Source organism: Eumetopias jubatus, unplaced genomic scaffold, assembly GCF_037043125.1.
Source record: "Eumetopias jubatus isolate StellerSeaLion01/CBP00866 unplaced genomic scaffold, mEumJub1_p1.0 scaffold_11, whole genome shotgun sequence".
Classification (NCBI taxonomy): Eukaryota; Metazoa; Chordata; class Mammalia; order Carnivora; family Otariidae; genus Eumetopias; species Eumetopias jubatus.
In genome coordinates, this window is record NW_028274817.1 from 3,420,152 (window position 1) to 3,447,500 (window position 27,349).

General features: G+C 54.3%; 2 protein-coding genes across 2 annotated transcripts; both read right to left on the minus strand.

Moving 5' to 3' along the window:
* Positions 1-858: 858 nt before the first annotated feature.
* On the minus strand, positions 859-6,763 carry LOC148162959 (melanoma-associated antigen 8-like). Its single transcript, XM_088028614.1, has 3 exons — positions 5,890-6,763; positions 2,197-2,271; positions 859-2,016 (listed from the first exon to the last, which is right to left on the minus strand). Exon 3 carries the CDS (start codon positions 1,993-1,995, stop codon positions 994-996), a length of 1,002 nt encoding a protein of 333 aa, XP_087884740.1. The 5' UTR covers positions 1,996-2,016; positions 2,197-2,271; positions 5,890-6,763; the 3' UTR covers positions 859-993.
* Positions 6,764-8,194: 1,431 nt separating this feature from the next.
* Positions 8,195-17,225, minus strand: LOC114202770 (iduronate 2-sulfatase-like). Its single transcript, XM_028096071.2, is given in 8 exon segments — positions 8,195-8,659; positions 9,337-9,507; positions 11,041-11,186; positions 11,189-11,240; positions 12,799-12,887; positions 15,637-15,814; positions 16,436-16,572; positions 17,023-17,225. Coding segments are annotated over 8 exon segments (891 nt in total). The 5' UTR covers positions 17,120-17,225; the 3' UTR covers positions 8,195-8,638.
* Positions 17,226-27,349: the final 10,124 nt, after the last annotated feature.

Genomic DNA, 27,349 nt, shown 5'->3' on the forward strand with positions numbered 1-27,349 from the left:
ACTGCGGCCCCTAGACTCAGTCCCCTGTGGCTGGGACGTGTCCTGCTTCTGCTAGTGTCCTCACTGCTCACGCCCAGGGCCTTCCAGAGAGCAGAGCTCAGCCCACGTGTGGGAATCAAGGAGCCAGTGAGCACGGCTCCCTCTCTGCTGGGAGGACGCTTCCCCTCCACTCTGGAAGAACCAGGCCAACGCAGGAGCGGGTGTGTGCGTGGGCTTGCCTTCGGCCTTTGCACAACGATGGTCAGGAAGGCATCCGAAGCAAGCACCAACAAACTTCTCTCTCTCCAGCTTCTGACCCCCGTCCCTTGCTTCTTCCGTTCTTGCGCCTTTCCAAACCCATCCCTAGGCCAAAGCCCTGTGATTTCGGTCCAGAGCCCACCCAAGTAGGCGAGGAGTCCAGGATGGTGTCCAGGACATGAAAAAAACTCTTTTTTTTCTTGAAAGTACTTATTTATTTGAGAAAGAAAAGCACACACAGAGGGAGAGAGAGAAGCAGGGTCTCCACCGAGCGGGGAGCCCCATGTGGGGTGCGATCCCAGGATCCTGAGATCATGACCTGAGCCGATGGCAGATGCTTAAACAACAGAGGACCCAGGCGCCCCGGGTATATGATAAAACTCTTAACTCTTGAACTGGGTAAGAACAAATGCTGCGGAGTGGATGGTACTCACACAGTCAGCCCCCGAAGCGGCTGAAACCTTCTATGGCAAGGAACCCCACAGGAGAGCTTCCGCAAGGACACCAAGCTCTGGATGTGGGAGTCATCCCAGGAAACAACCCCCCCCACCCCCAGGAGGCTCCTTGCCCTGCTTTCTTCTCCCAACCCTCCCTGGCCCTGCACTCCTTAAAACACCCAGGGCTCTGACTTGACGCGCACACACAAACACACACACAGGGAAGAACCAGCAAGCGGCCTCACTTCATGCCCAGCACCCCGCGAGAGAGGCTGCCGAACCCAGCAAAGCCTGGAAAGGGCCTGGCGGACCCCGGGGCTCAGGCCCCCTCTTCCTCATCTCTCACAGCCTCTTCAGACAGGGCCAGGGAGGAAGCCGGCTGCCCGCACCTGACCCGGAGCAAATACTCCAGCATTTTCAACTTGCTGGTTTCGGCGTGGGCCCTGGGACCCCACAGGAACTCGTAGCGGGCAGGGTCGCTGCTGGGCACCTGCCGGTACTCCACGTACCCTTCCTGCACCCAGACCTTGGTGAGGAGCTCCCTGGGCTCCCCGTAGATGACGTGCTCCTGGCCGGCATACACCCCCATGACCCCCAGCGTTTCCCACACCTCCTCCTCGGGGGCATGGTCGCCATGCCGGAGGATCACCCCCAGGAGCACCACCAGGAGGCCGGTCTTGGGCACTCCCTGCTCACCGCTCAGCATCCCATCATAGGTGAGGCCCAGGACGGGGACCAGGACGTAGGAGTGGTCGCTGGGGTCCACTTCCTTCACATCCATACCAAAGACCAGCTGCATGCAGTGGGAGGCCTGGCCCAAGATCACAGGGAAGGCATCCTGGGCATCCTTACCGACGATCTCCAGCATCTCTGCCTGGCTGGTCGGCTCCTTGGTGTGATACTTGAGGAGCAGGAACTCCACCAGCTTGGCCAGCTTCCCCTGGAGTAGGTTTTGGAGCCCCGGCTGGGGTTCTTCGGGCTCCACGCAGGGGCTCGTCCCCTCCTCATCGGAGCTGCTGGAGCCCCGGTCAGGCTGCCTGCAGGCAGTGGCTGCCTGGGCAGTGGCGGAGGGGCGGGTACTAGAGCTCTGGGGACGCCTCTGGAACCCAGCAGCTGACCCCTCCTCCGAGGGGACCAGAAACAGAGCAGAGCAGGAGCCAGATGTGGCCTCGGACTGGGAGGAGGCCGAAGCGGAGAAGGAGGAGGGGGCGCGGGGGACCTCCTCCTCCCCAGCCCCCGACAGCTGTGCCTCCACCAGGCCCTGGGCTGGGCCCGGGTCTTCCTCCAGCTTCCAGAGCTCACCCCTCTGACCCAGGGGCATGGCGTTTGTGTCGGGCTGACCCTGAAGAAAGAGGTGGGACGGCTCCTCAGGGTGCGGCCCAGGCAGCAGAGGCCTGAAGCCCCGGAGCTGACAGTGCGCTGCGTCAGACTTGGGTGCTGAGGGGCCCCGTCTGGGGTGGGACGAGCGAGCCCCTGGCTCCACGCTCAGAGCAAGTACCTCACCTTGACCACTGGCACTCACCTGCGCCTCCCCTGCTCTGGGACCTTAGAGGCTCCTGCCTCGGACCTAGGCCTCCACTCTGAGCTCTGGAAGCCCCTGGAGGAGAAAAGCAGGTGTCACTTCGGGGTGCAGACACAGAGCACGGCACAAGGGCCCCAGTGGGGCAGGAGGGCTGGGGCGGACTCTGTGAGGTCCCCATCCGTCCAAGCTGGGCGGTCCCCTCCTTGGCCCCTCAGGGGACTGCTATTTCCCCTGGCAGGGCCTGGGCCGCCCCCCCCGCAGCCTGAGGCCACAGGGTCACAGCAAGACCTCGCAGCCCTGGGACCCCACAGAAGGTAAGCGAGGGGGCCCACCTCTGCCCACGCCTGCCAGAGGTCTAAGGGCTCGTCTCGGGATCCCAGGGACGGCCAAGCTCGGGTGCCGTCTGTGCTGGGATGGGCGCACCTCTCCATCTATACCTGGACCCCCACGGAAGGCCTGGGAAAACTCCCTGTGTTGACCCGAGGCCACCCTCCTGGTGTCGAGGCCTCATCTCTGGGAGATGCCAGAAGGAAAAGTCAGGAGACACAACTTGGCCCACCGATCGCCCATCTCCCCAGGGCTGGCAGCAGCGGCAGGGTAGGCCCGGGCCCTAAGGATCCTGCTGTGGGAGGCAGCCCCTCATTTCTCATCTGCCCCCACCATCAGGGCCAGACCCAGAGCCAGGGCACCTGCGTCCTCTGCTACCTGAGTGCAGACCCTCAGGCCCGGGCCCTCCCCATCCTGAGAGGAAGGATCTGGAGAGGAGGAGGGACTCAGCCTGACAGGCCCCACCCGGGGTTCCCAGGGCCACCAGGTAGGGGTGGCACAGATTTCTGGGCCATCCTTCCTGGTCCCGAGGGGTGGGTTGGGAGTCACTCACTGCTCCCCCGGGTGTCCCCACATTGACTCTTGGCAGGAGCAGGGGCTCCTGTGTGTCTCCCAGATGGGCTTCCCCAGATGACCTGACCCCGACGTCTCCCAGCATGGTCCTCAGCACCCTGAGAGCTCCGAGAAAAGGGGGAGGAGCCAGCACGTCCTCATCCATGGCCACGTCTCCATCCCGCCCCTCAGCCCCCGGCAAGATCCCAAAGGGCTGGTTGTAGGGATCGGCCCCTCTGTCCTGGCATGGGGATGCCCTCAGGCCCCCAGGACGCTAATCTTTCTTCCTGCCAGGGCCTGCACTTCTTCCAGGTCCCCAACGTGAGACAGAAGCCATGTGCCCCTCAGACCAAGACCTCAGCTCCCCGAGGACTCCCGCCTTCTGGCCCATGAGACAAGTGAGCATGCGTGCCAGGTTGGGCCCCCACTGACCGATCCTCCCTGGATCGGGCCTGGCCAGACTCCGGTGCCCTGGCTTCTTTGCTGAGATGGGGTGGAGGGGGTACGGCCAGTCCTCCCCCAGGGTCCTCACCCTGACTCCCAACCGGACCCGTGCCCCGCCCCCCCGACCCCGCACTCCACCCTCACACGCACACAGGCCCGCCCCACCCCAGGCCCGCTCCTTCTCACCACAGGCCCTCAGGCTCTAACAGGCGGATGTGGACCCCCGGACAGGAGGCATGGGCTCCTCCTCCACCAGGGGCCTCCTCCCTGGCCTGTCCGTACTGCGGCCCAGTCAGTCCTCCCTCTGGTCCTCCCCTTCCATCCTGGCAGGACCGGGCTCAGCTTGGGCGGCCCTGAAGCCGGCTCCTTCCACCCAGACCCCAGGCTCTAGGAGACGTGGCTGGGAAGTCAGGGCACGCCCTAGGTGCCCATCCGGCCCCGGGGCCTCCCGGGACCGAATCTGTTCGTTGTCCCCGATCCCGCAGTCCTCCTTCCGGTCCTCGCCTTGCCACCCAGCAACACGTGGGCCACCGCCCCCCACCCGCATACTCGAGGCAGGGCTCCATGCAAACGGCCACGGGGTCTCGGAGGCCCTGAGGCCAAAGTGGCCACGCACTGTGTGGGCTCTTCCATCCCAGGAGACTCCCCTAGCTGAAGCAGGGCCGCGGTCCCGCGGGCTCCCTGGGGAGTCCCTTGGGGGTCCTCGCTTCGAGCCCTGGCAGGTCCTAGGCCCCTCCGGCTGCTGTCCCCAAGCTGGTCTGCCAACCCCAAGGCCCTCCCTGCCCTGAGCCCACCGGGGTAAGTCTGTGGCCAACACGTGCGGCCACGAAGCCCAGGGCTTCCCAAGGCTGAGATGGGGCGTCCAGGTCTCTCGGGCCTTCTTCTGATCTCCACCAGGACTCCCTGGGTGCCTATGCCTCCGCCTGTCCTTACTGCCTGCGGATCGGATCAGTCTCTCTGTGACCCGGATTCGGAAGTCCAGACTCACTACGTGTTCCAGTGACCCCCCCTCCCCCCCACGGACCTTCCCTGGCTGACGCTGTGCCGGGGTCCAGGGTCCTTCACTCCTCCCTCTGCAATCTTAACACGAAGCCGAGCCGGACCTCAGCCCACCCCTCTACCCACCTGAGGGAGGCCCTGCTCCTTCTGCCAAGGCCCCCAGAGTCTTTGAGACCTGGATGTGCAAGTCCGGACTCACAACGTGCTCCCATCCCCCCCCCACCCCCCCCCCGTCTCGGGCCTTCCCTGACTGACGCTGTGCTGGGGTGCAGGGTCCCTCACTCCTCCCTCTGCATCCTCAGCGTGAAGCCAGCAGGACCGGGGCCCGCCCTCTGTCCAGGCGTGTGAGACCCAGCCCCTTCTGCCAAGGCCCCCAGAGTCTTTGATACCTGGATATACAAGTCCAGACTCACCACGTGCTCCCATATCCGCCGCCCCCTCCCCCCCCTCACGGACCTTCGAGCATTGACGCTGTGCTGGGGTCCAGGGTCCCTCAGTCCTCCCTCTGCATCCTCACCGAAAAGCGCAGCTGGATCTGAGACCGCCCCTCTGCCGACCAGATGGAGGCCCTGATCCTCCCGCCAAGGCCCCCAGCGTCTCTGAGACCCGGATGCGGAAGTCCGGACTCTGCACGTGCTCCCTTCCCCCCTCCACGGACCTTCCCTGACTGACGCTGTGCTGGGGTCCAGGGTCCCCCAGTCCTCCCTCTGCATCCTCAGCGTGAAGCCAGCAGGACCGGGGCCCGCCGTCTGTCCACCCGAGGGAGGCCCTGCCCCTCCTGCCAAGGCCCCTAGACTCTCGGGAGACCCGGATGCAGCAGTCCGCCGCACTGGCCGCGTGGCCCCTTCCCGCCCTGCGGCCTTCCCGGACTCACCCTGGGGCCCGACCTCGGTGAGGTCCCCTCTGTCCTGGGCTCCTGAGTCCCTCGGTCCTGCCCCCGATCGATCCCCACCCCGGCACCACTCGGACTCCCTGGGGCTGCCTGTGCCCCTGCCCCGTCCCGACCTGGCACCCTTCCCCTCTGACCCAGGTCCTCAGCTCCCTCAGACCCCCGCCGCGCATTTCACCGGACGCACCCACCCGTGGCCACCCTCCCCGGGGGGGCCCCCAGGGCCGGGCCGCGGCAGGGCCCGAGTGGCCGGACCTGAGCGGGGAGCAGTGGCCCCCACAGTCCTCCCTCTCCCCCCGCAACCCGCTCCAGGGAGGGCCCGGGCCCGTCCATCTGGGGACCCCTGTCCAGTGCCCCGGGCCGCGGCGGGAGGGGCTCAGCGGGACGACGCTGTCCCCTGGCGGCGTCGCTCGGGGCTGCCGGCATGGCGACCTGGCTCCTGGGGGACCCCGCACTCTGTGCTCCCTCACGGGTGCGTCTACCTGCACGCCTGGCGTCTCCCGACCGAGGGCCGTCCTCCCACTCACGGAGGTCCCGGCGTCTCTCAGGCCTCCGAGGCGGAAGTCGGCGCTCGTCACATCCGGACCCCACAGGAAGGGGTCCCGTAGGGTGCCAGCACGTGGGGCGCAGATGGGTTCCGGGGTGGGCTACGTGGGGCAGGAGAGGGGAGCGGGCAGGCCGGGGTCCCTCGGTCCTCCCTGGGCTCCTCCCCTGGACTCTGGTAGGATGGAGCCCCCGCACTCTGCAGCCCCGAGTCTGTGCCCCTTAGACCAAGGCTCTCAGTGTCCGACATCACTGAGCACTTGAGGGATGGTTTGCGGGGCTTGTGCCTCGCCTGCTCACAGGGTCCGGGTTCTCTCAGGGCCGCTGGCAGGGACACAGCGGAGTTCGGTGGCCCCCAGTGTTCTGGGACCTGTGACCCCTCAGTCTTCACCCAGGAGGCCCTCCTCTACCCTTGTGTGACACACGCAGTCATGGGACGGTTGCCTGACGTGAAGCTGTAGTGCATTTGACCCCGGGAGCGTCAGAGGAGAATCTGTCCTTCCCGAGGGCTCCCTTGGCCAGCAGCCCGACTTCAGAAACATTCTGTTAAAGATTGAGTTTCCTGAAGAGCCTGAGCAGCTGCAGGAGGTTTGGGGCTAGGTCCGACGTTTTTAGGGTTATCCACTCTTGTAGGGTCTGCTGCAGCGAGTTGTCCTTAGTCACGCTCCATCATCGTTAGAAATACACTGTCCATCTGTACTTAGCTTTTGTACTATATACTTATATATAAGGTGTGTAGATTATATGTGTTTAAATACACATGTATGTGCATATCACATAGATATGGACACAGACATATATATGTACATATAAGTTCACTTTGTGTTTATAATTATGTATTTATTAATCTGTAGAGTGTTTATATACTTTATGAAAAAAATACCTTGTCTTACTATATGATTTGCTTTGATACTCGCTATTGTATTTCAGGTTGATTCTTTATATTCTATTTAAATAATTTTTTGAATGGGCATTCCTTACCACTAAGATTCTTTCAGGTGGTTATTAGCACAGACTCTGGAGTCAAATGCCTCATTCATCCCATCTTTCCCTGTGTCCTTTTATTACCCCAGGGCTACCGTCACACGTGCTCTGAGATCCTGCCTCAGATTTGTGCAGGGAAGCAGAAGCATAAGTTGAAAATTGGTCCCATCAATCCCGTCGTCTGCATTTATGCAGCCTATATTCCGTCCCCACATCCCTGATGTGACCTGAGTCCCCAACCCAAACAGATATACCAGCTCAGCAGTTTTCAGTTTTCCCCAGGGCTTTCTCCTATTTTATTGTTCAGACATTGTTGTTGATTCTCTGTGTGTTTTTCAAGACTTCATTTTTTTAAGGGTAGTTTTAGTTGCACAGAAATGAAAAAGGGAATTCCTTTCTCATCTTACTCTGATCCAAGTTTTTTCCATTATCTAGTGTTGAATATCTTTCAAAGGATTTTTCTGTACCCATTTGTGATCATATATTTTTAGTTCCATTATTTTGTTAATGTAGATAAATATAGTTGAAAGATTTTTCCAATGTTAGGGCATATTTGTGTTCATTGGGCACAGCCTATTGCCCATTTAATTCACTACTATGTTAAATATGCATACATTTATTTAGGATGTTTGCTGCTATATGTGTGATTTTTGCTTAAGTGTTCTTGCAAGGTGGGTTTCTCCTCTAGCATTTACATCCAGGAGCACTAGCCTGGGAAAATGAATTGAAAAAATTGCCCGGATTTTTCTCACGTTTGAAAGAGTTTACCTAAAATGACAAGTTTTCCCCAACCATTTGGTAGAACTAGCCTCAAAAACTGCCTTGCCCTGGAACATCTGAGGGTTGCTTGAACTCATGATACGGATTCAGTTTATAATGTACAATTAAGGTTTTCTATTTCTTTATGGAGCAATTTGTCAATTTTTTTGTCTAAAAAACATAATCCATTTTACTTAGCTTTTCAAACTTAATAGCATGATATTTACAAATAAAATTGTATTACAGAAAGTCTCAAACATGTAAACAGTAGGCAATAGTATAATGAACCCCATATACCTGACACCCGGGGTCAACAGTCTTCTATACATGGCCAATCGGGTGCCAACTATATGCCTACCTACCTAGTATCTCAGGTGCTGGAATATTGTAGAGTATATCCAGGGTGTGCCTTTTCATTACTCAGTACTTTAGTATGCATTTCGAAAAGATAAGTGCTCTTCTATAAAACATAATCTCATCATGATTATCACTAAATAACTCTTTAATACAGTGAAATGTATTTATTTTTCACACCTTTCTGGCAAGCATACGATCCTTTTTATGAAGTTTCTTTGAATCAGTATCAAAATATGTTCTGTACATTTTGATTGTTCACATCCCTAAGTCTTTTTAAATATACAGGCTCTCCCTCATCACCTCTTGCTTGGCAAATATTTTGTTGAAAATAAAACACCCCTTGTCTTCTGTCCAGTTTCCCATTGTGTGGATTTCAGTGAATGCAACATTTCTCTCCTTGCAGTATCTGCAGGCTTCTGCGTGCATCCGAATTGCCAGGGGTGCTTTTGCCAATGCCAGTTCTCAGGCCCCTCCTCCAGTTCCCAATCCCCCAAGTCTGAGTTGGGCCAGGATGCTGTACTTCCAACAAGCCCTCATGGGGATTCCGATGCAGGCGGTCCAGGAAGCACCCTCCAAAGCCACTGCCCTCTACCTTCCACTGCAGGCTGCCTATGGAATATTCCAGAAAGAGCACCGGTCGGCATGTTTTCTGCACTCCAGGGAGAGGGTGACTGCTGAGTCAGCTGAGGAGTCTAGCTCTGTGGCTACTCCGCCTCCACACAATGGCACAGGGACATCAGCTGTTGCAGCTGGATGGCACTGGCCACGTCGGCGCCCTGGCTCCCCTCCGTGTCAAGGCCCTACCCAGCACACCACCACCTGAGAGTGACAGGTGCCTACGTAGGCCTTCCCACAGAGGGGCCGTGCAAGTGCCAGCAAACTGAACATTCTGGGCTGCACAGTAGCCACCCGCCACTCTACAGCTGATGAACTGTCACGTGGATTGCACAGCACCCTCCGTGAGTCAGTGAGTGGGTCATCCGGACCTCCTCCCTACCCCAGTGCCCATATTCAGTCAGTCACCCAATCTCCAGATGTACTCTCCCCCCCCCGCCCCCCCGCCCCCCGCCGCCTCTCTACAAGCGGAGACCAGGCTTGGCAGACGATATCCACCTCGTACTTCCCATATCCTAAATTCCTCTAGACCACGCCCAGCCCCAGCGCCTCAGAAGACACCTAGCACAGAGAAGATTCTGAGTAAGACACGATGGCTGCGGCGGGGGGTCACCGAAGACATCAGGCCATCCCCGAGAGCCCAGCAATTCCCCCAAGTATGTCCCTGGTACCTGAAAATCCACAGGAATTGGGCCATAGGGCACACTGAGGTTCAAGGCCTGGACGTCCTCCCGCTGCCTGATGTCCATCCAGGGGTTGTAGGCCACGGAAGGGAGGCCAGCAGGGACCTGGGGGTCAGGAGCCAGGGTCATGTTCTCCAAGGGATACAGCTTCTGAAACTCCTTGGGGGAAAAGCACACAAAGACACCGGGTTGTCGTTCTTTCAGCAGAGGCACAAGGCTGGGACTCGCTGGGTCTCTCTATTGCCTTCTCTCTAAGCCCGGGACGTGTTTGCACGGTGACTCACTGACACTCCCCAGGTACTTTGCCCTCCCTGAAGGTCAGGCCTGAGGTCACTGTCACACGATGCCCACGGTAATGAAACCATGCCGCTCGTTTCCTATGAACCCAGCAGCAACAGCTCTTTCTGCATCCAAACCAACGTCCTCCTATTCCTGGCCCCACTTCCTACTTCCCCTCCAGCTGTAAAAGGGGTAGGGGGGGTTTCCAGTTCCCAAAACCTCCCTCAGGCTTGGAAACTCCTCAGGAGTGCTCACAGAACTTGGCACAGTCCTACCTGCGGCTACCAAACGCAATCAGCACAGGGCAAAGCCACATGAGCAAAGCCCGGGGAAAACCAGGCACAAGCTTCCAGAATCCTCTCCCAGTGAAGTCATACAGGATGGGCTTAATTCCCCCAGCAATGAGCTGTGTGACGTGCGTGAGATGCTGTCGCCATGGAGGCTCATGATAGCCTCAGCACGCGGGCTGTTTACTGGGGCTGCCCGCCCAGGCCCCCCTCTCCCTGCACCTGTCGACGCCACAGACTTTAGGCGGGAGAGCAGGGGTGTGCGTAAACAGTGTGGGCACAGGGAGCCACTCCTCGCTTGGGGAGCGGTGCGGACTCTCCCAGGGTCCAGGTGCTCAGGGGCCGGCCAAAGGCCAACCTCGCAAGCAGGCCTTGCTAAGGGGAGCAGCTAGGCCGGCTAGGTGAGCTCCTGTCTGCCCAGGAGGCAGAAGTGAGTCTCCCTCTGTCAAAGCGGGGACAGATCCGGCCAGGAAGGTGAGATCCCCTGGGCCAAGCGCCGCATCAGAGAGCACGCCTTTGGCTTTCCACTCCCATCACAAAGGAGAGGCATTCTTTACAAAGTCAAAAGAACACGCCGCTCAGGCCCAGGGAAGACGCAACAGGGAAGAACTGAAAAAGACCTTGAGAAAAGAAGAGACTATACACTCCAAAGGATGGGCAGGCAAGCACAGCTCAGGCTGCAACAAGCAACGCAGCACCATATGTGGAAGGGGTCTCCCGTGCCAGGCTCAGGGGGATGCCAATTACCGAAGAGGGCTTCGCGGCCCCTGGAATCGTGCCCCAAGGACTGTGCCTCACCACGGGCATCGGCGGCCAGCTCCGACCTCTCCATGTCGATGTTACCGTCCAACCCAACACATGCTCCCCGAGTTCAAGGAAAAGAAATAAAACCCTCCGGTGGGGAGGGAGGAAGCCGAGCATTTCCAACAAGATGCCTACATGCCCTAAGCCTACTTCTTAGCCTTGACCTCTGAATCCCGTCCTCACGCCCCTAAGCACAACAGCGCCATCGGGCACCCCCGGTGACCAGGGACGGCAGGAAGCGGCCCCGCTACACCAACCCCTCCTTCGGCAAATGACACAGCTGTCACGGAGGTGTGGGGTCAGCAGTCAGGCAGCTCTTCACCTTGGGGTATCTGAAAGGGATGTGCGGCTTATGATACCCAACAGCCAGGAAGAAAGGGCGGGCCGACGTTTTCGTCTTCTCCAACAAGCGGACGGCTTGCTCGGTGCTCTGTTGGTCAGGCAAGGTGCCCTCTGGCACATCCGCACATCCACAGGGCAAAGCAGGTTGGCATGGAGTTCTCCGTCCGGCCCCCTACATGTCTTTCAAGGCAAAACAGATCAAGTCAGCTCTTGTAGGGGCAAGAAAGAGAAGTCACGAAGGTTGGTGTGCACGCACAGTGGATTCAGCGTTCACAGCAGCTGCCCTCTAAGTCCGCCTCATGCACCCTGGCCGGGCGCACACGAAGGAGAACTGAAACAGAGAAGCCTCTCTTGCCCAGGCGGGGGCCAGAAATCCACCAGCCCTCGGCTTCTTGCTGTTAATCTTCTGTCTCCAGGTCATAATTAATTAAAGGAAACCCATGGAAACTCATGATCAAAACAAATCTGCCTCCAGCTCAGTAATTGAAAAAGAAAGCCAATTAAAAAATGGGCAAAGGACTTGAATAGATGTCTCTCCAGACAAGACAGATAAGTGGCCAACGAGCACATGTCAAGATGCTTCGTGTCATTACTCATCATAGAAATGCCAGTCAAAACCACAGTGAGGTACCGCCCCACACGTGCTAGGAGGGCTAGAAATTTTAGAACTGGACAAGTGTTGGCGAGGACAGGAAGAGACGGGAACCCTCATCCCTAGCCACTGGGGGTGTGCAACAGGGCAGCTGCTGTGGAAAACACGCCGGCGGTTCCTCAAACAGTTAAGAGTGTCTTTACACAACCCAGCAATTGCACACCTAGGGAGACACCAGGAAAAATGAAAACCCAAGTCCACACAAACACTTGACCTAGCAGTTCTACCCAAGAGAACAGAAACCTTAAGCCACACAGAAACGTGTCTGTGAACGTTTGTAACAGTAGCGTGGGGAGTAGCCACAGAGTGGAACCAACCCAAACGTCCATCAACTGGTGAACGGATAAATAAAATGTGTTCCACCCACACAACAGAATACTATTTGGCTATAAAGAGTAACAGAGTTTTGGGGCACCTGGCTGGCTTGGTCAGTAGAGCATGCAACTCTTGATCTCAAGGTTGGGTTTTTCTTTGTAAGATTTTATTTATTTATTGGACAGAGAGAGAGAGACACCGCCAGAGAGGGAACACAAGCGGGGGGAGCGGGAGAAGGAGAGGGAGAAGAAGGCTTCCCGCCGAGCAGGGAGCCCGATGCGGGGCTCGATCCCAGGACTCCGGGACCGTGACCTGAGCCGCAGGCAGACGCTTAACGACTGAGCCACGCAGGTGCCCAAGTCTGGGCGTTTGAGCCTCCCTGTGGCTGTAGAGGTTACTGAATAAAAATCTTTGAAAATAAAGGAATGAAGTTCTGGGGCGCCTGGGTGGCTCAGTCGGTGAAGCGTCTGCCTTGGGCTCAGGTCATGAGCCCGGGGTCCTGGGATGGAGCCCCACATCAGGCCCCCCTGCCTCTCCCTCTCCCTGCCGCTTCCCCCTACTTGTGCTGTCTGCCAAACACAGAAATGAAACCTTTTTTAAAAAAGATCGTAACACCTGTCTCTGTCAAGTCATGATCACAGACAAAACCCACAAACTTCGCTGTACAACCAGCTTGAAAGAGCGTGAGGTATACGCGACAGTGAAGCGTAATCCTGCTACACAGGAAAAAAGCAGTTCCTCTTCAGAACAGTACCCTTTTCACATCCTTACCTTGGCGTTTTCGTACTTTTCAGAGGAGGGATGGTAAGGTGGAAGAGACCAGCTATACGGAGAGTCATCGCTATAATTGGAAGATATTCCTTAAGGGGGGGGGGGAAGAAAGTCATTAAATACAACCTGAAGCGTCCCTCAATGCCCTCCCCACTCCAAATCAGAACTTGGTGAGCAGCTACGGAAGCACCATCTCCCTCCTTTGGGACTTCTTCGTCCTCTACGAAATCAAGAGCTTAGGCAGATGATGAGAAGTCCCCATTAAAGCCCACTCTCTAGGTTTCTATTTGAGTACTAGGCATCTGACCCCCCGGTCCCTTAAGCCCGGGCGATTCATGCGAGGCTCTGAGGAAGAAACCCACCACGGTAGGATCGGCCGGCCTGCTACAGCAACGCGGCCCTACAGAGCCCCTGCTGGAGCCTCTCCCCGACCCTACAAAGAGGCAGCAGCACCACCGTGGGCCAGGGGCGGAAGGGGAGGCTCAGGGAAGGTCAGTGCCTAGACTGATACCAAACCGCGTGTCAGATAAGCGAGCTGGCACTCAAACCCAGGCCTTAGGACCCCAGGTTCAGGGCTCATCCAGGAAGCAGAAACCCGGCCCTAAGTGCAGCAGTTTGTAGTCGATTTGGGAAGAGAAAAGAACGGTGAAACTACAGAAGGCTGGCCAGCCATCTAGAGAGCAGAGGTGCCGCGTGAGTGGGGGAGCCACAGAGGCGATGGGTCAGCGGGGGCCAAGTGAGGAGTCGGTGAGGCTTGTGTGGGATCTGAGGGGAAGCGCCGCCTAGGGGGATGAGACGGGGGGACCAGAGAGGGTGGTGCAGGTAGAAAGAACCACAGGAGAAAGAGCGTCCCCGGCATCAGGACCCTCAGGCTCCAACAGGCAGCACCAGGCGAGGCGGGACCGGAGGGCCCGGGGGCAGTGCGTGGAGGGCTTAGCAACACAGCAAGCCCAGTGGCAAGAGCAGAGCGGGCCAACAGAGCCGGGGTCAAATCTCAGCACCGCTCCGTGTCCCCCGCGCAACCTCGGGCAAGCTCCTTGACTTCCGTAAGCCTCAAGTTCCTCCCCAGGCAACGACGCTGATGCTAACCCCCCCCCCAGCCGGCTGCTGAGGAGAGGCCTGTGGGAGCGGCCAGCGCCGGAACTGGCACGTCCCCGGCCGTCTACGGACGGCAGCTGCTGTCCTCCTGGAACAGGTCCCTGCCTCGCAGGCAAGGTCGTGAGAACAGAGACCCAGCCGAAAAGCAGGTTGCCACAAGGACTGCAGGCTAAGCTCTCGTTCTCTGGGTAAGACATGCCGCTTACAGCCCGACCCCACAATCTAATGATCAGCCCCACTCGGGCCTTCCTCAGCCTCCCTTCCTGAAGCACGGCCTTCCCTCTGCCCTACCTCCGCTTCTCCCCAAACTTGTCTCTCCCCTCCTGCCGTGCTCAGTCAGGCAAGGCCTTGTCAGGCTGTAAGTGCCAACTGCAGAAAGTGCTGATGGTGGGCTTTTGGGGACACATGATTCCTGATAGGAACACTTTCCGAAACCGGGCCCCACTTCGCCCAGCCAAATGCCATCCTCAGCCCGGACTGGCCAGCTGGGTTCCCGAAGGCTGCTGAGCCTGCCGATGTCACCGGTGAGCAAAGGCAAAGCTGCCGAAAACGCTCAAGTCATCGTCCTTAGCAACAAGCGCTACTGTCGTATAAAGTGGGCTTTCAACCCACTTTCACACCCTCGAACTGCGGGAACTGGGGCGCTACCTGGGAGGTAATCCAAGCAGCTATGACTCGTCTGCCAGGGAAGGAATCTAAGGCTGAGAGAGGAAGAACGATTTGCCCAAGGTCAAGCGCACAGCTAAGAAGTGGCAGAGCTGGGACTGGAACCCGAGAGCCTGGATCCCTGGTGCCACTGCCCATCAGTGCCCTGTACAGAGACGTTCATCCCAGCAGTACGTGTGACAACGGAGACCTGAAATCAACTTGAGACTGAGGTACAGTGGATTTGTCCATGAGACGACTGTGCTGTTGTTAAAAAATGACATGCATGAAGGGCAGCCATACGGGGAGAAGTCTGTGTAAGACGTTCACAACATAAAACTCTATACACGGGAAAATCTCAAAAATCAGAAAAAGAATACGCCTGCAATGAGGGAACATCAAACTTCAGCCCTCCTCAGTGTGGTGCAATTACACGTAATTCATACCCTTTAGTTTATACTCTCCTCCCCAACTTCCCCCCAACTTTTTGTCAAATAACCCTGCATTACTTCAACAGGTTTTTAAAAAAGTTTTAAAGTTTGTGTTTCGTCATTCTCATGTTGGCCTTAAAAAGAGCCAGTTTCTCAGGCCGTGTTGGAAGTCGGCCCTGGTGGCGCCTGGCTCCCCCTTCGGGCCCTGGGCGCCCGCTGACACTCCTCTTGCTGACCTAACTCAGAGAGGATGGGCGGCCACGCCCAAGTGCGGGCCTCTTCACTGGCAAATCCTCGTAGCCGCCCTGCTCTCCCTGTACTGACAGGGATCCGGGGCCACAGAGGGTCAGTCAGGTCAGAGCCGGGGATGCCACTCTGCCACCTCCCCAGCCGGTGCCCCTCCTTCCGGCCGAGAAGCCAAAGGAACCAAACAGCACCACGACTAGTTGCCGAGAGGAAAAAGTTCCTACTACCCTTTTTCGCTTTCGGTGAGAGCATGAAGCTAAGGTGAGAAGTAGTAGTTGGTACAGAGACAGCAGGGACTGAGGAGGTGTCCACCCAGCCCAAACAGGCCTCTGCAAAGACAGCCCCAGCCCCCAGACGGGGATTCCAGCCCTTGGGCACAAAACACAAAAGAACCCAGACCCTGGACGGCCCACAGTACCGGGGTGAAAGACCTTTCCAACCGACATGGTCACGTAGCCATTCTCCTTGAAGTACTGGGGGATGGTAGAGAAGTTTCCGGCGTGTACTCTCCAGTAGGAATGGAAGTCATACAGGCGGGTGGTGTCTGGTCTCCTCCCCGTGAGGAAGGACACACGGCTCGGGGCGCACACTGCTTGCTGTTAGGGAGCAGAAGCAGAGGGAAACGTCCTCAGAGGCAAACAGAGGCTGGATGCTAAAAGGTAACCAGGCAACCTCAAGAGTCCTCGGCAAAACAGCTTGGCAGCTGAGTCATGCAGATCAAAGCCAACCACTGGGATAAGGGCCTCACTCAGGCACCAGGAACAAGTCTTCCCACAAAGAGGCAGGAGAGGACTCAGCCCCTCAGACAAGCAGATGTTTGTGTCCTGTGTGATGGTATCCCACAGGTGCACTGAAGCAAGGGTCTTAAAGGCTGCCCCGTGAGGGCCGCCATGGCAAGCCGCAGGGTGCTGGCCCAAGGTCGGTTCGCAGAGCTGAGAGTGCCATTCTGCAACACCCCTTCCTTCTCAGCACCAGGCAATCCCCTCTGGGGAAGAATGCTGGGCAGGACCATCCCGAGCGTGTTAGGGTCAAGGGACAACCTCCGCCCAAGCTTGAAGGCACAAGCTTCCTTGCCCGAACACAACCAGGTTCTCTCTACCACCATTTTCCAGAGATGCCTGGCCCAGTCGGTGCCATCTGACCATAGCTGAAAGGACCCCATCCCCCCAACCCACTGCACAAGGCACACACCCACACCTAGAGGTCCCCAGACATACCTGGGCAAAGGCATTCTGGAAGAGGAGGCTGTGGGATGCCAGCTGGTCGATGTTTGGGGACCTTACGAGCTTGTCCCCGTAACAGCCCAGGGAAGGGCGCAGGTCATCCACGATGATCAGAAGGACGTTCAGAGGAGCTGTATGGGAGGGAGGAGATTCAGGGAGACCACCTCCACTGACAATGAACCCCCAGCCCCGGCTGGTGCTCGGGTACTGAGTGGCCCTAGGCTGGCCCCTGCACCCTGGACAGCCCCGCCAACCAAGCCAGGGAGAGGGAGACGAGGGTTGTGCCTCAGGGAGGGTGGGAGTGGGAGCACGGAAGAAGCCCCAGTCCTGGGTGGCAGAATTAGGCTCTGAGCATGGCCTCAAGCCTGGATGGGGGGGGAGGGAGGGAAGGACAGAGGAAAGGAAAGAAGAATTTAGGGAGGCAGAGAAGGATGGGGGGGAAGAAAAGATCGTGGGAGGGAGGAAAGGAAGGATGGGTGTCACACGGAATAGTAGATGGGACAGAGACCGGAAGTTAAGGATGGACGTAGGCAGAGAAGGAGGTAGGGAGCCCGCAATCTGAGCGAGGGCTAGGGCTGCACCTGTGGTCCAGCTGCCAGGCGCCGCAGACTCAAGGGAGGCGCCGACCGCGGCCAGGACTAAGCCAAGCCAAAGCAGGCACCAGCCGACCAGCAGCATTTCTGCCCCGGCGCGGCCACTCCGGGGCGACGGTGACAGGCTGCGGCGGACCGGCCGCCCGCAGGCCCTACGTCGCCGACGCCGACGCCGACGCCGCCTGCGCGAAGCGGCCGCGGCGGGGCCCACGGGCCCGGGCACGGGGCGGGGCGGGGGGGCCGGAATGCTACTGCGCCTGCGTGCCTCGGACCCGCCCCCTCGGGGGGCGGGGCCTGCTGGCTCGCGAGGACCCTGCGCGTGATCCCGGCCACAGAGGGCGGGGCCGGGGTGCGGGCGCAGAGCCTGGAGCGCAGAGCCGGCGCCCAGCTGAGCCGTCCCGCCTCGCAGACCCGCCAGCCCGCCGGCCTCTGCCGCCTTGGGGAGCTGCCCTGAGAATCTTTCCGGGTGTTTCCAAAGATTTGCGATGCACCCACTGTCCTTAACCAGCAGTTTTCTGCCTCTTTGCCTTTGCTTGGGTTGTGCTTTCCACCTGGAAGCCCTTCCCTTCACCGTAAATATTTGTCACACTTCCTCGCAGACCAGCCCAAACGCCATTCTCTCCTCCATCTAAAAGGACCCCCCCTTTTTTTTAAAGATTGTATTCATTTATTTGACAGAGAGAGAGAGAGAAAGGGAACACAAGCAGGGGGAGCGGGAGAGGGAGAAGCAGGCTCCCCGCCGAGCAGGGAGCCCGACGCGGGGCTCCATCCCAGGACCCTGGGACAATGACCTGAGCCGAAGGCAGACATTTAAACGACTGAGCCACCCGGGCACCCCTGAAAGGACCCCCTTTTGATGCATTTGCTCAACAAGTACTTATCAAGTACTGCAGATGTGTATAGCAAGCTCTGCCGGTGGCTCGGGAATTCTAAGTCCCTGCCCTGGTGGAACTTGCGGACAATAAATAACCAAATAAAAAACGGCAGTGGGCATGTCCAGTCTGGACAGAAGGAAGGCAAGGAGGAGTTGCTTGTTATTGTCTGTAGGGTGGCCAGGCAAAGCCTCACTAGTAAAGTGAGTGACCTTTGAACAAAAGCTTGAAGGAGGTAAGGGAGCCAGCCACACGGATGTCTGCAAGGAGGGTGCTCCAGGCAGAGCGAGCAGCCATTGTGGAGAGCCTGCATGATGGTGTTTGGGGACAGCACAGACGCTGGTGTGGAGGGCAGTGCACTGGAGATGGGGAAGGCATAGGAGATGGGGGCAGTGAGGGTCCTAACTCCTTCCATGGCCAGAAGCCTGAATTCACCGTCCGCCTGGGAATGAAGGTTCAGAAGGACATCACAGTCCCTCTCTTCCCGTCTCGGACTCACCCCCCATCTCCCAGTGAAATTACCTAACACAATGCCAGGCAGATTGCAGACCTCTCTCTCTCCCTCCCTCCCTCCCTCTCTCTCTCTCTCGCTCTCTTTGCATACAGGAAGGCATAAATACTAGTGTTGTTACTGGGGGCTTCCTATAACCCAGGCAACATGCTCGTTCTCTCCTCACAGCAACACTGTGAGCTAGATGCTAGTGCTATCATTCCTATTTGGTAGATCCAGAAATGAAAACTCAAAGAGGCTACGTCACCTAGCCAAGCACACACAGGCAGGAGGTGGAGGAGCAGGGCGGTTCTCCATGAGAGGCCTGCTTCCTCAGGAGGGAGCCAGAGCCCGGTCATCCCGGGCAACCTGCTGCCAACGGCTGCCCCACCTGCTTTGCTCTTCCTTCGGGGACCCGCGTGGGCGGCTGTTCGCACCGGAGCCTGGAAGCCGCGCCGCAGCGTCTGCCTGCGCTCCCCACACCAGAGCATGCCGAGTCCCTCAGGGTAGGCCAGCTCCGGCCAAGGACCCAAGTCGTCAGGCCTCGGTTAGCACCTCAGCTGTCCCTCCTCATCCTGACACTTCCCTGGTATTGGTGGCTGCTCAGGGTCTGACCCTTTCCCTCTCAAACGTACGGCCTTAATGTTTCAGGAAACTCTGAGCCTGGCGTCAACAAAGACTCCGGTGGATGTTTAGAAAATTTCTCTTACCCTTATTTCCTTTCCTTGGCATCTGCAATACTTTCTCACAGCAACAGATGTCTCCCATGAGCTTGTGAACTGAGGAACCTCATGATACCATACTTGTCTTTATCAAAAAGCCATTAGTAAAAAAGTATTCACTAGGCCCCAGGGTTAACCAAAGAAGGGAATGAGGCAGGTCACACACAGTTCCTGCCTCCGACAAAAGGTCTGTTCTTTTGGGGACTCCTTTCGAGTTGGCAAACATTTCCCGAGCCACCCCACCCAGGCCTGTGGGCATGGGGCTGGGATATACGAGGAAGAAGGAGGCACACTGGTCCTTGCCTGCTCCCCACCCTCCACCCCCGGGAGTGCACAATCTGTGGGGAGGAGAACAGCAGCATCACCAGGTCGCCATCATACAGGTGGACTTCTGATTTGTCGGAAAGAAAGGTTTCTCCAGAGGAAGCAGTTGGATGTGAAGACAAGTTCATGCACTCCAACATTGATTCAAGCGCCCTCTGACATACTGCTGAGTTGTTGGAGTCCATCAAGCTGGAAAGTCTGTTCTGTGGAACAGCTGGGCTTCTAGTGGCAGGTATGAGGGCCCAGATATGGGGGTATATGATGCATTTGAGATGGAGGCTCATCCGGACCTTTCTGGGAGAGTTTACATTTGAGTAAGGGTGAACAGCTAGCATTCCCGGACAGCCGTGGTGGACATACCCGAAAGTAACCCCCAAGGAGTCCCACCCTTGTATAACCCCCTCCCTTTGGGTGTGGGTAGAACCTGAGCTTCTAACCAATAGAATAGGGCGAAGGTGAGACGGTATTTCACATCTGTGACTATATTTTGAGGTACGTATAAGTCCGTCTTGCTAGCACACACACAAGAGACGTCTCCTGCTGGTCTTGGAAAAGCCATATTGTAACTGCCCCTGGAGAGGCCCGCGTGGCAGGGAACTTGGGAGGGCCTTTAGGGCCGGAGGGTGGCCTCCAGCCAACAGCCCGTAGGAAGCTGAGAACTTGGTCCTAGAACCACAAAGAAATGGATTTGGCCAACAACCGCATGAGCTTGACAGAGGATTCTGGACTCCAGAAGGGAGTGCAGCCAGGTTATGTGATGGCTACCCAATTCTGGGCAGAAAGGATGGCCTCTCTGTCCTCAATCTAGCTATAGCCATAATCAAAGGAAAGACCGAGGGAAAAGGGGATGTCTTCCATGTTCCAACAAAGCCCAGGAGGCCGCGGACACAGCTGAGATTGAACTTGCAGGGCAACTGGAGAGGCTTTGAGGAGGAAATGCCGAAGTAGAGGGAGATAACGATGCAGAAGACATGAAAGCGAAAGCTGAAGACTCACTCTGTTGGCCACGAAGTCCCATGTAAGGAATAAAAAAGCAGATTATTTCCCCCCCCCCCCGAGTAGTTACTTATCCCAACAGACCAAAATGTGAAACACCCCCTTGAATAGCAAGGCCATTCACATGGTAGCTCCGACTCACTGAGAAGTTTTTAAGGGAGCAGCCTGGTTTCCCTAAAAATGAAAATATCTTGTCTCCCATGTCTCCAGATTGGCACCACTTTGTAACCCTGTGCCTACATGAGATTTAATAGGGGCGTCCAAAGGAAACAGCCCCAGTCTTTCTCTACCGAAGATTGCTTGTACAAGCAAGTAGTAAATACGTTTCTGGAATATTAAAGAAATAATTATTGGTTCCACCCTCCAGTTCGAGTTAGTGAACCAGACACAGGCATTTATTGTCTCGTCTGGGCTGCGTTCCTCAGAAAGCTGACTGGTAACACAGAGTTAAGCGTGCAGGAGGTCTGTCGGCGAGTGCCTTTGGGAGAAATCCGTGTAGAAAGGACGGGAAGGGAGGGAGAAATCCGTGTAGAAAGGACGAGAAGGGAGCCAGAGTGGGAAGAAGCAGCAGTTGAGCTGTGATCTGGGCCCTGGCTAACCCTGTGAGCCAGTCTAGAACTAGAGCAGCCCTTCAGAGTCGTCTCAAGTTAGGCCAATATGGCCAGATATTTATACATCACCTTCGTAAGTCACTGGACGCAGCTACCCTGGGAGGGTCCGAGCTTGGGCAAGGTGGCTCTCTGTAGCTGCGGCAAGCCCTAAAGGGGTGGACAGACCTGAAGGAGGTACCCTCTCAGCAACCGGAGCAAGAAGGCCTTAGCAGAAGGGGGTTTAGGTGGCACATCCCTCTGCCCACCACACCTCTTCCTCCTTTTAAAATAATCACGAAGGAACAAAAACAGTATAACCTGACAGCAAGAAAGAATGGGAAAAGATGCTCAGGTTCATCAGTTCCTAGGGAAATGTAAATCAAAACCACAAAGAAGTAGCACTTCATACCCACTAGGATGACTATTATCAAAAACTCTTGTACTAACAAGTGCTGGTGAGGATGTGGAGAAAAACCGGAACTCTCATACATTTGCCGGTGGGAATGTAAAATGACTCAGCTGTGGCAGAAATAGTCGTACAGTTCCACAAGAAGTTACACATAGAATTATCATAGGCTCGGCACTTCTGCGCTTAGATATATACCCAAAGGGTTGGAAAACTGGTACTCAAATTTGCGTACGTGCATGTTCATAACAGCACTATTGACAACAGCCAGAGCTAGAACCAGCCAAAATGTCCATCACCAGGTAAATGAATTGCGGTCTAGCCGCGCAGTGGAATATGACACAGCCATGAAGAAGACATGGAGCCCTGGTGTGTGCTGCAATATGGAGGGCTCTGGATGGCATCATGCTAACGGAAGGAAACCAGACAGAAAAGCTCACATATTGGGCGCCTGGGTGGCTCAGTTGTTTAAGCAACTGCCTTCGGCTCAGGTCATGATCCTGGAGTCCCGGGATCGAGTCCCGCATCGGGCTCCCTGCTCGGCAGGGAGTCTGCTTCTCCCTCTGACCCTCTTCCCTCTGTCTCTCTATCTCTCATTCTCTCTCTCTCAAACTAAAAAAATAATAACAATAATAAAAAAAAAGAAAAGAAACATTTGAAAAAAAAGGTCACATATTGTATAATTCCATTTACATACAATATTCTGAGTAGGTAAATCTATAGAGAGAACACACATCGATGGTTGCCAGGTGCTGGAAGAGGGGTTGGGGAGCAACTGCTGAACATGTACGGGGTCTCCTTTGGGGCTGACAGCAATGCTCTGGAACTAGCTAGAGGCACCAATTGTACAACACTGTGAATGCACTAAATGTCACTGAGTTGTTCACTTTAAAATAGGTAGTTTTGTCTTACGTGAATTTTATCTCAATTTAAAGAAAGGAAAAGATGGAAGGGAGCCTGCAATGGCTTAAGAACCGCACCGAATTCCTTGAGGCTGCCACAGTGGAGACCAGTGAAGCCACAGCTTGGAATACCTACAAAGGAACTTCAGCTAAGGGGGAGCAAACTCAGCCTAGCCAGTCCCCCAACTCAGAGAGAACAGGTATCAGAGGGTAGAAGTAAGGAATGGGATTTAAACCAGAGAGATTAATTGAAGGTTTCTTTCTTTCTTTCTTTCTTTCTTTCTTTCTTTCTTTCTTTCTTTAAGGTTTTATTTGTTTACTTGAGATCGAGTGAGAGAGAGAGAGAGAGAGAGAGAGAGAGAGAGCCGGGGGAGAGAGGCAGAGGGAGAAGCAGGCTCCCCACTGAGCAGGGAGCCCCATGTGGGGCTCGATCCCAGGAACCTGGGATCATGACCTGAGCCAAAGGCAGGTGCTTAACAGATGAGCCACCCAGGCGCCCCTAATTAAAGGATTCTATGTGGATGTTAATCTCCCCCCATTAGGCCCCAAAGCCAGTATTTAACCCAAGAATGGAAAAAAGAAGGGTTCTTCTCTAAATAAATTGAATAAAGTGTCTGGGGAAGACTAGGAAAGCCGAGTGGGTATTGAAACCACCCGAAAAACCCCCACCCCTCCATATTATGACGTTTTGGTGGGCCCCCACAAAACTGTCGGCTTACTGCCTCTTCATCTTACGACAAAGCCTGCAAATCAGTAAGTCCCGTGGCCACAGAGCTGCCAGTCTCATTCATAAGCGTAATCAGACAACAAAGAAAGGCTAAATATTTGAGGGTGGTATACAGAATGACAGAGAAATATCAAAAAGGAGAAATAGCAAAGCTGGCCCTAGAGGAAAGAGATAATTATGGGACAGAAAAGAACCATTTAAGAAGGACAAACAAAAATACCTTTTATTGGGGTGCCTGGCAGGCTCAGTATCCAAAATCTATAAAGAACTTCTTAAACCCAACACAGCCCCCGAAAAAACAAAACAAAAGTAAACAAACAAAACAAAACAAAACAAAACAAAACAAAACAACAACAACAAAAAACAAATAATCCAGTCAAGAAATGGGCAGAAGGCATGAATAGACATTTCTCCGGAAAAGACGTACAAATGGCCAACGGACACATGAAAAAATGTTCAACATCACTCATTATCAGGGAAATACAAATCAAAACCTCAGAGGGATATCACCTCACACCAGTCAGAATGGCTAAAATGCACAAGTCAGGAAACAACAGCTGTTGGCGAGGATGCAGAGAAAGGGGAACCCTTCTACGCTATTGGTGGGAATGCAAACTGGTGCAGCCACTCTGGAAAACAGTGTGGAGGTTCCTCAAAAAGCGAAAAATAGAACTACCCTGCAACCCATCAGTTGTCCTACTAGGTATTTATCCAAAGGATACAAACATAATGACTCAAAGGGGCACATGCAGCCAAATGTTTATAGCAGCAATGTCCGCAATAGCTAAACTATGGAAAGGGCCCAGATGTCCACTGATGGATGAATGGATAAAGAAGATGTGTGTGCGTGTGCGTGTGTGTGTGTGTGCGCGCGTGTGTGTGCGTGTGTGTGTGTGTGTGTGTGATGGAATATTCCTCAGCCATCAGAAAGAATGAAATTTTGCCATTTGCAACAACATGGATGGAACTAGAGTGTATGATGCCAAGTGAAGTAAGTCAAACACCGTATGATTTCACTTATATGTGGAATTTAAGAAACAAAACAGATGAACATAGAGGAAGGGAAGGAAAAAGAAAACAAGACAAAATCAGAGAGGGAGGCAACCCGTAAGAGACTCTTAACTATAAGGAACAAAACTGAGGGTTGCTGGAGGGGAGGTGGAGGGATGGGGTAATTGGGGGATGAGCCTTAAGGGGAGCACTTGATGATTTGTGCCCTGGGTGTTGTATGCAACTGATGGATCAGTAAATTCTACCCCTGAAACTAATAATACACTTCAGGTTAACCAACTTGAATTTAAATAAAATCGTTTTAAAAAATACGTTTCCTTTCATTAATATCCTCAGAAAGATTTGAGAAGATATGGAATATATAAAGCAAAAACAGATTGCTGGGCCCCTGGGTGGCTCAGTTCGTGAATCGCCTGCCTTCGGCTCAGGTCATGATCCCAGGGTCCCGGGATTGAGCCCCGCATCGGGCTCCCTGCTCAGCGGGGAGCCTGCTTCTCCCTCTCCTTCTGTGTGCTCTCTCTCGCTCTCGCTCTCTCTCTCAAATAAATAAGTCTTAAAGATTTTTAAGAGACAAAACCCGATAGCTATGAAAAAACAAATGCCATAGAACAGGAAAGATCCCTTGAAATTAAAACTATAATTGCAAAATTAAAACTTCGATAAAAGAATTAAAAAGCCCAGTTGAGAGGAACTTCAAAAACGTACAACAGAAATCCGGGAAAGGACACCACCGCCAAGTGCTGACAAGAACGTGGAGCACTTCGAACTCTCCTACTGGCTTGCGGCAGTGGGCACGGATACAAGCACTCTGGAAAACTCTGTGGCCGTGTTTACTAAAGCTAGAGCGGAACGTGCACCTACCCCAGGAGCCAGCAATGCTACTCCGGTGAATATACCCAAAACACATGAGTACTCACGGCCACCAAAAGACACATACCATTCAGAGTAGCATTCTTCACAGTAGCCCCAGACTGGAAGCAACTCAAAGGTCCCTCAACAGTATCCAATGATTTGGATAGACCAACTGTGGTATGATCACAAAATGGAATACGATGCCGCAATTCAAACAGAACAGATTACCCATATGTGCAACAATAGAGTTGAATTCCACAAATGTGCTGACCGAAAGGAGCCAAACATACAAAAAGTACCTAGGGTGCAATGACATGTATATGAGGTTCTAGAACGGCAAAGTTGATCTATGGCGATAAGGTCAGAATAGTGGTGACCTTTGGGAAAGGCACTGACCAGGAGTGGGGCATGAGGACATCCACAGGGGTGCTGGAGATGTTTTGATATTTTACCTGATTAGTGATTACATGAGTGAGTACCTATGAAAGAAATATGCTCTATACCTAAGATTTGTACACTTTACTATACATTATGCCTCAATACAAGAAGCTAAAATACAGTCTAGGAAATACGAAACGAAATACAAGTGATTCAGGAAGACCAGCATCTTCCAAAGGTATAGAAGTGGAAAAGAAAAAATGGACAGGAGGAAATTATTAGAGGCATATTAGAAAAACAACGTCAGAGCTGAAGAAAAAACTGAATTCAGACTGTAATGACTTCTTTGAGGTCCTAGCACAGTGAAGGAAAGCATACCCAAGGTTATGCATAGTTTTGTGAAAGTTCAGAACACCAAGGATGAAAAAAGGCTCTAAAAGCTTTCAGAGATTAAAAAATTACATAAAATTTCAGTGTAAGGTCTTATATATAGCCAAACTGTCAAACAGGGAAGAGAATGAAGACTTTTCCAGACAGGCAAGAATTCAAAAACTGACCCCCTACTCGACCCTTTCTTACAAGGCTGCTTGAAGATGCCCTCTAGCAACTGAAGGACGTATGGAAGAACACCATCGTTACTACCACCACCATAGCTAGTATATATGTATACAAAATTAGGAAATTATAGATACTAATTACATTAAATATAACGAGCTTAAGCTATTTAATCACACCTATCTGTTTAGGAAATTCTCCAGTATGACGACTGTGCAGCAGACCTGATGGGTAGCCAGTCCCGACTGAAACAGAAGGTTAGGGACTCTGGGGGGAAGATCTCCAGGAAAGAAAGGAATTGCATCCAATAGATAAATGCAACTGAGACACTAGAAGAAAAATACATGCTAAAAGCATAGAGTGCCTAAAGCCAAACAAAACACCCAAAGTCTCTAAAAGTCTCTGCCCAAATCTTAAGCAACCAGTTCAAATTGAAACAGAAGTCAGGGCCCTTCAAGAAGAAGAACAGGAGGGATTTCCGGACATACATAGAAAAAGAAGCTAAAAGATATTCGGGCCATGGCTAGAAGAAGAAGGCTTTTGTTCTTTCTCCCATCTACAAAGAAAAATTCAGTTAGCAATTCCAGGAAGAGCAAAAACTATGAAAGAAAGTCATGGTTTAATATAACACAAAGGAGAAGGTGGTAAGATTTGGGACAAAAGGTAGTAAGAGGTACAAAAGAGGAGACTCCATTTGAGAGCATTGTCGTTGGAGCAGCAAGGGGGTCATGACTAACTATAGAAATGGAATCAGAAACAAAACCAATGAACAAACCATCCCAATAAAAACAGAAGCAGGCTCATAAATACAGATAACTACCTAGAGGGGAGGGGTGGCGGGATGGGCGAAACAGGGGAAGGGGATGGGTAGGTACAAGCTTCCGGTTACAAAATAAGTAAGTCATGGGGATGGAAAGTACAGCATAGGGAATACAGTCAACAATGTTGCTAATGACCTTGCGTGGTGACAGATGGGGACTACGCTGCTCGCGGGGAGCACTGAGTAATGTATAGCAATGTCCAATCCCTACGTTATACACCTGAAACTACTACGACATTGCACGTCAAATGTCCCTCAGTTAAAAAACGAGATGGGAATAGTATCCTAACCCTGCGCTGAACTGGAAGGCATAATATGACCACAGCCAAAACACTGCACTGCTTTCTGCTTTTCAACTTTGAGAACCAATCTGCGACAAAGCCCAGAAGACTTAATTACAGTTAAAGCGCAAGGAACAATGGGAAAGTACAAACACAGCTGTGGTGGTGCTGCGATGCACGGCTCAGAACTCCCTGAAGCCTGAAATTCTCCTTTCCCTAGCTGGCTTGAGTGCTGTCAGCTGCTGCCGGCCCTCCTCAGGGATTGCGTTGGATCAACAGCCACCTGGACTAAGTCACACCAGTCCTCAGGAAGCCCACCTCCACATCGTTGCAGGGCCATCCCAGCTTCAGAGCTCCCCGGGGGATGGGCCAGAGCATGTTTTGAGACT

What these genes read in the sequence shown, in the direction of transcription:
- LOC148162959 (XM_088028614.1), bottom strand. Translation starts at nt 1,995, where the DNA reads ATGCCCCTGGGTCAGAGGGGTGAGCTCTGGAAGCTGGAGGAAGACCCG.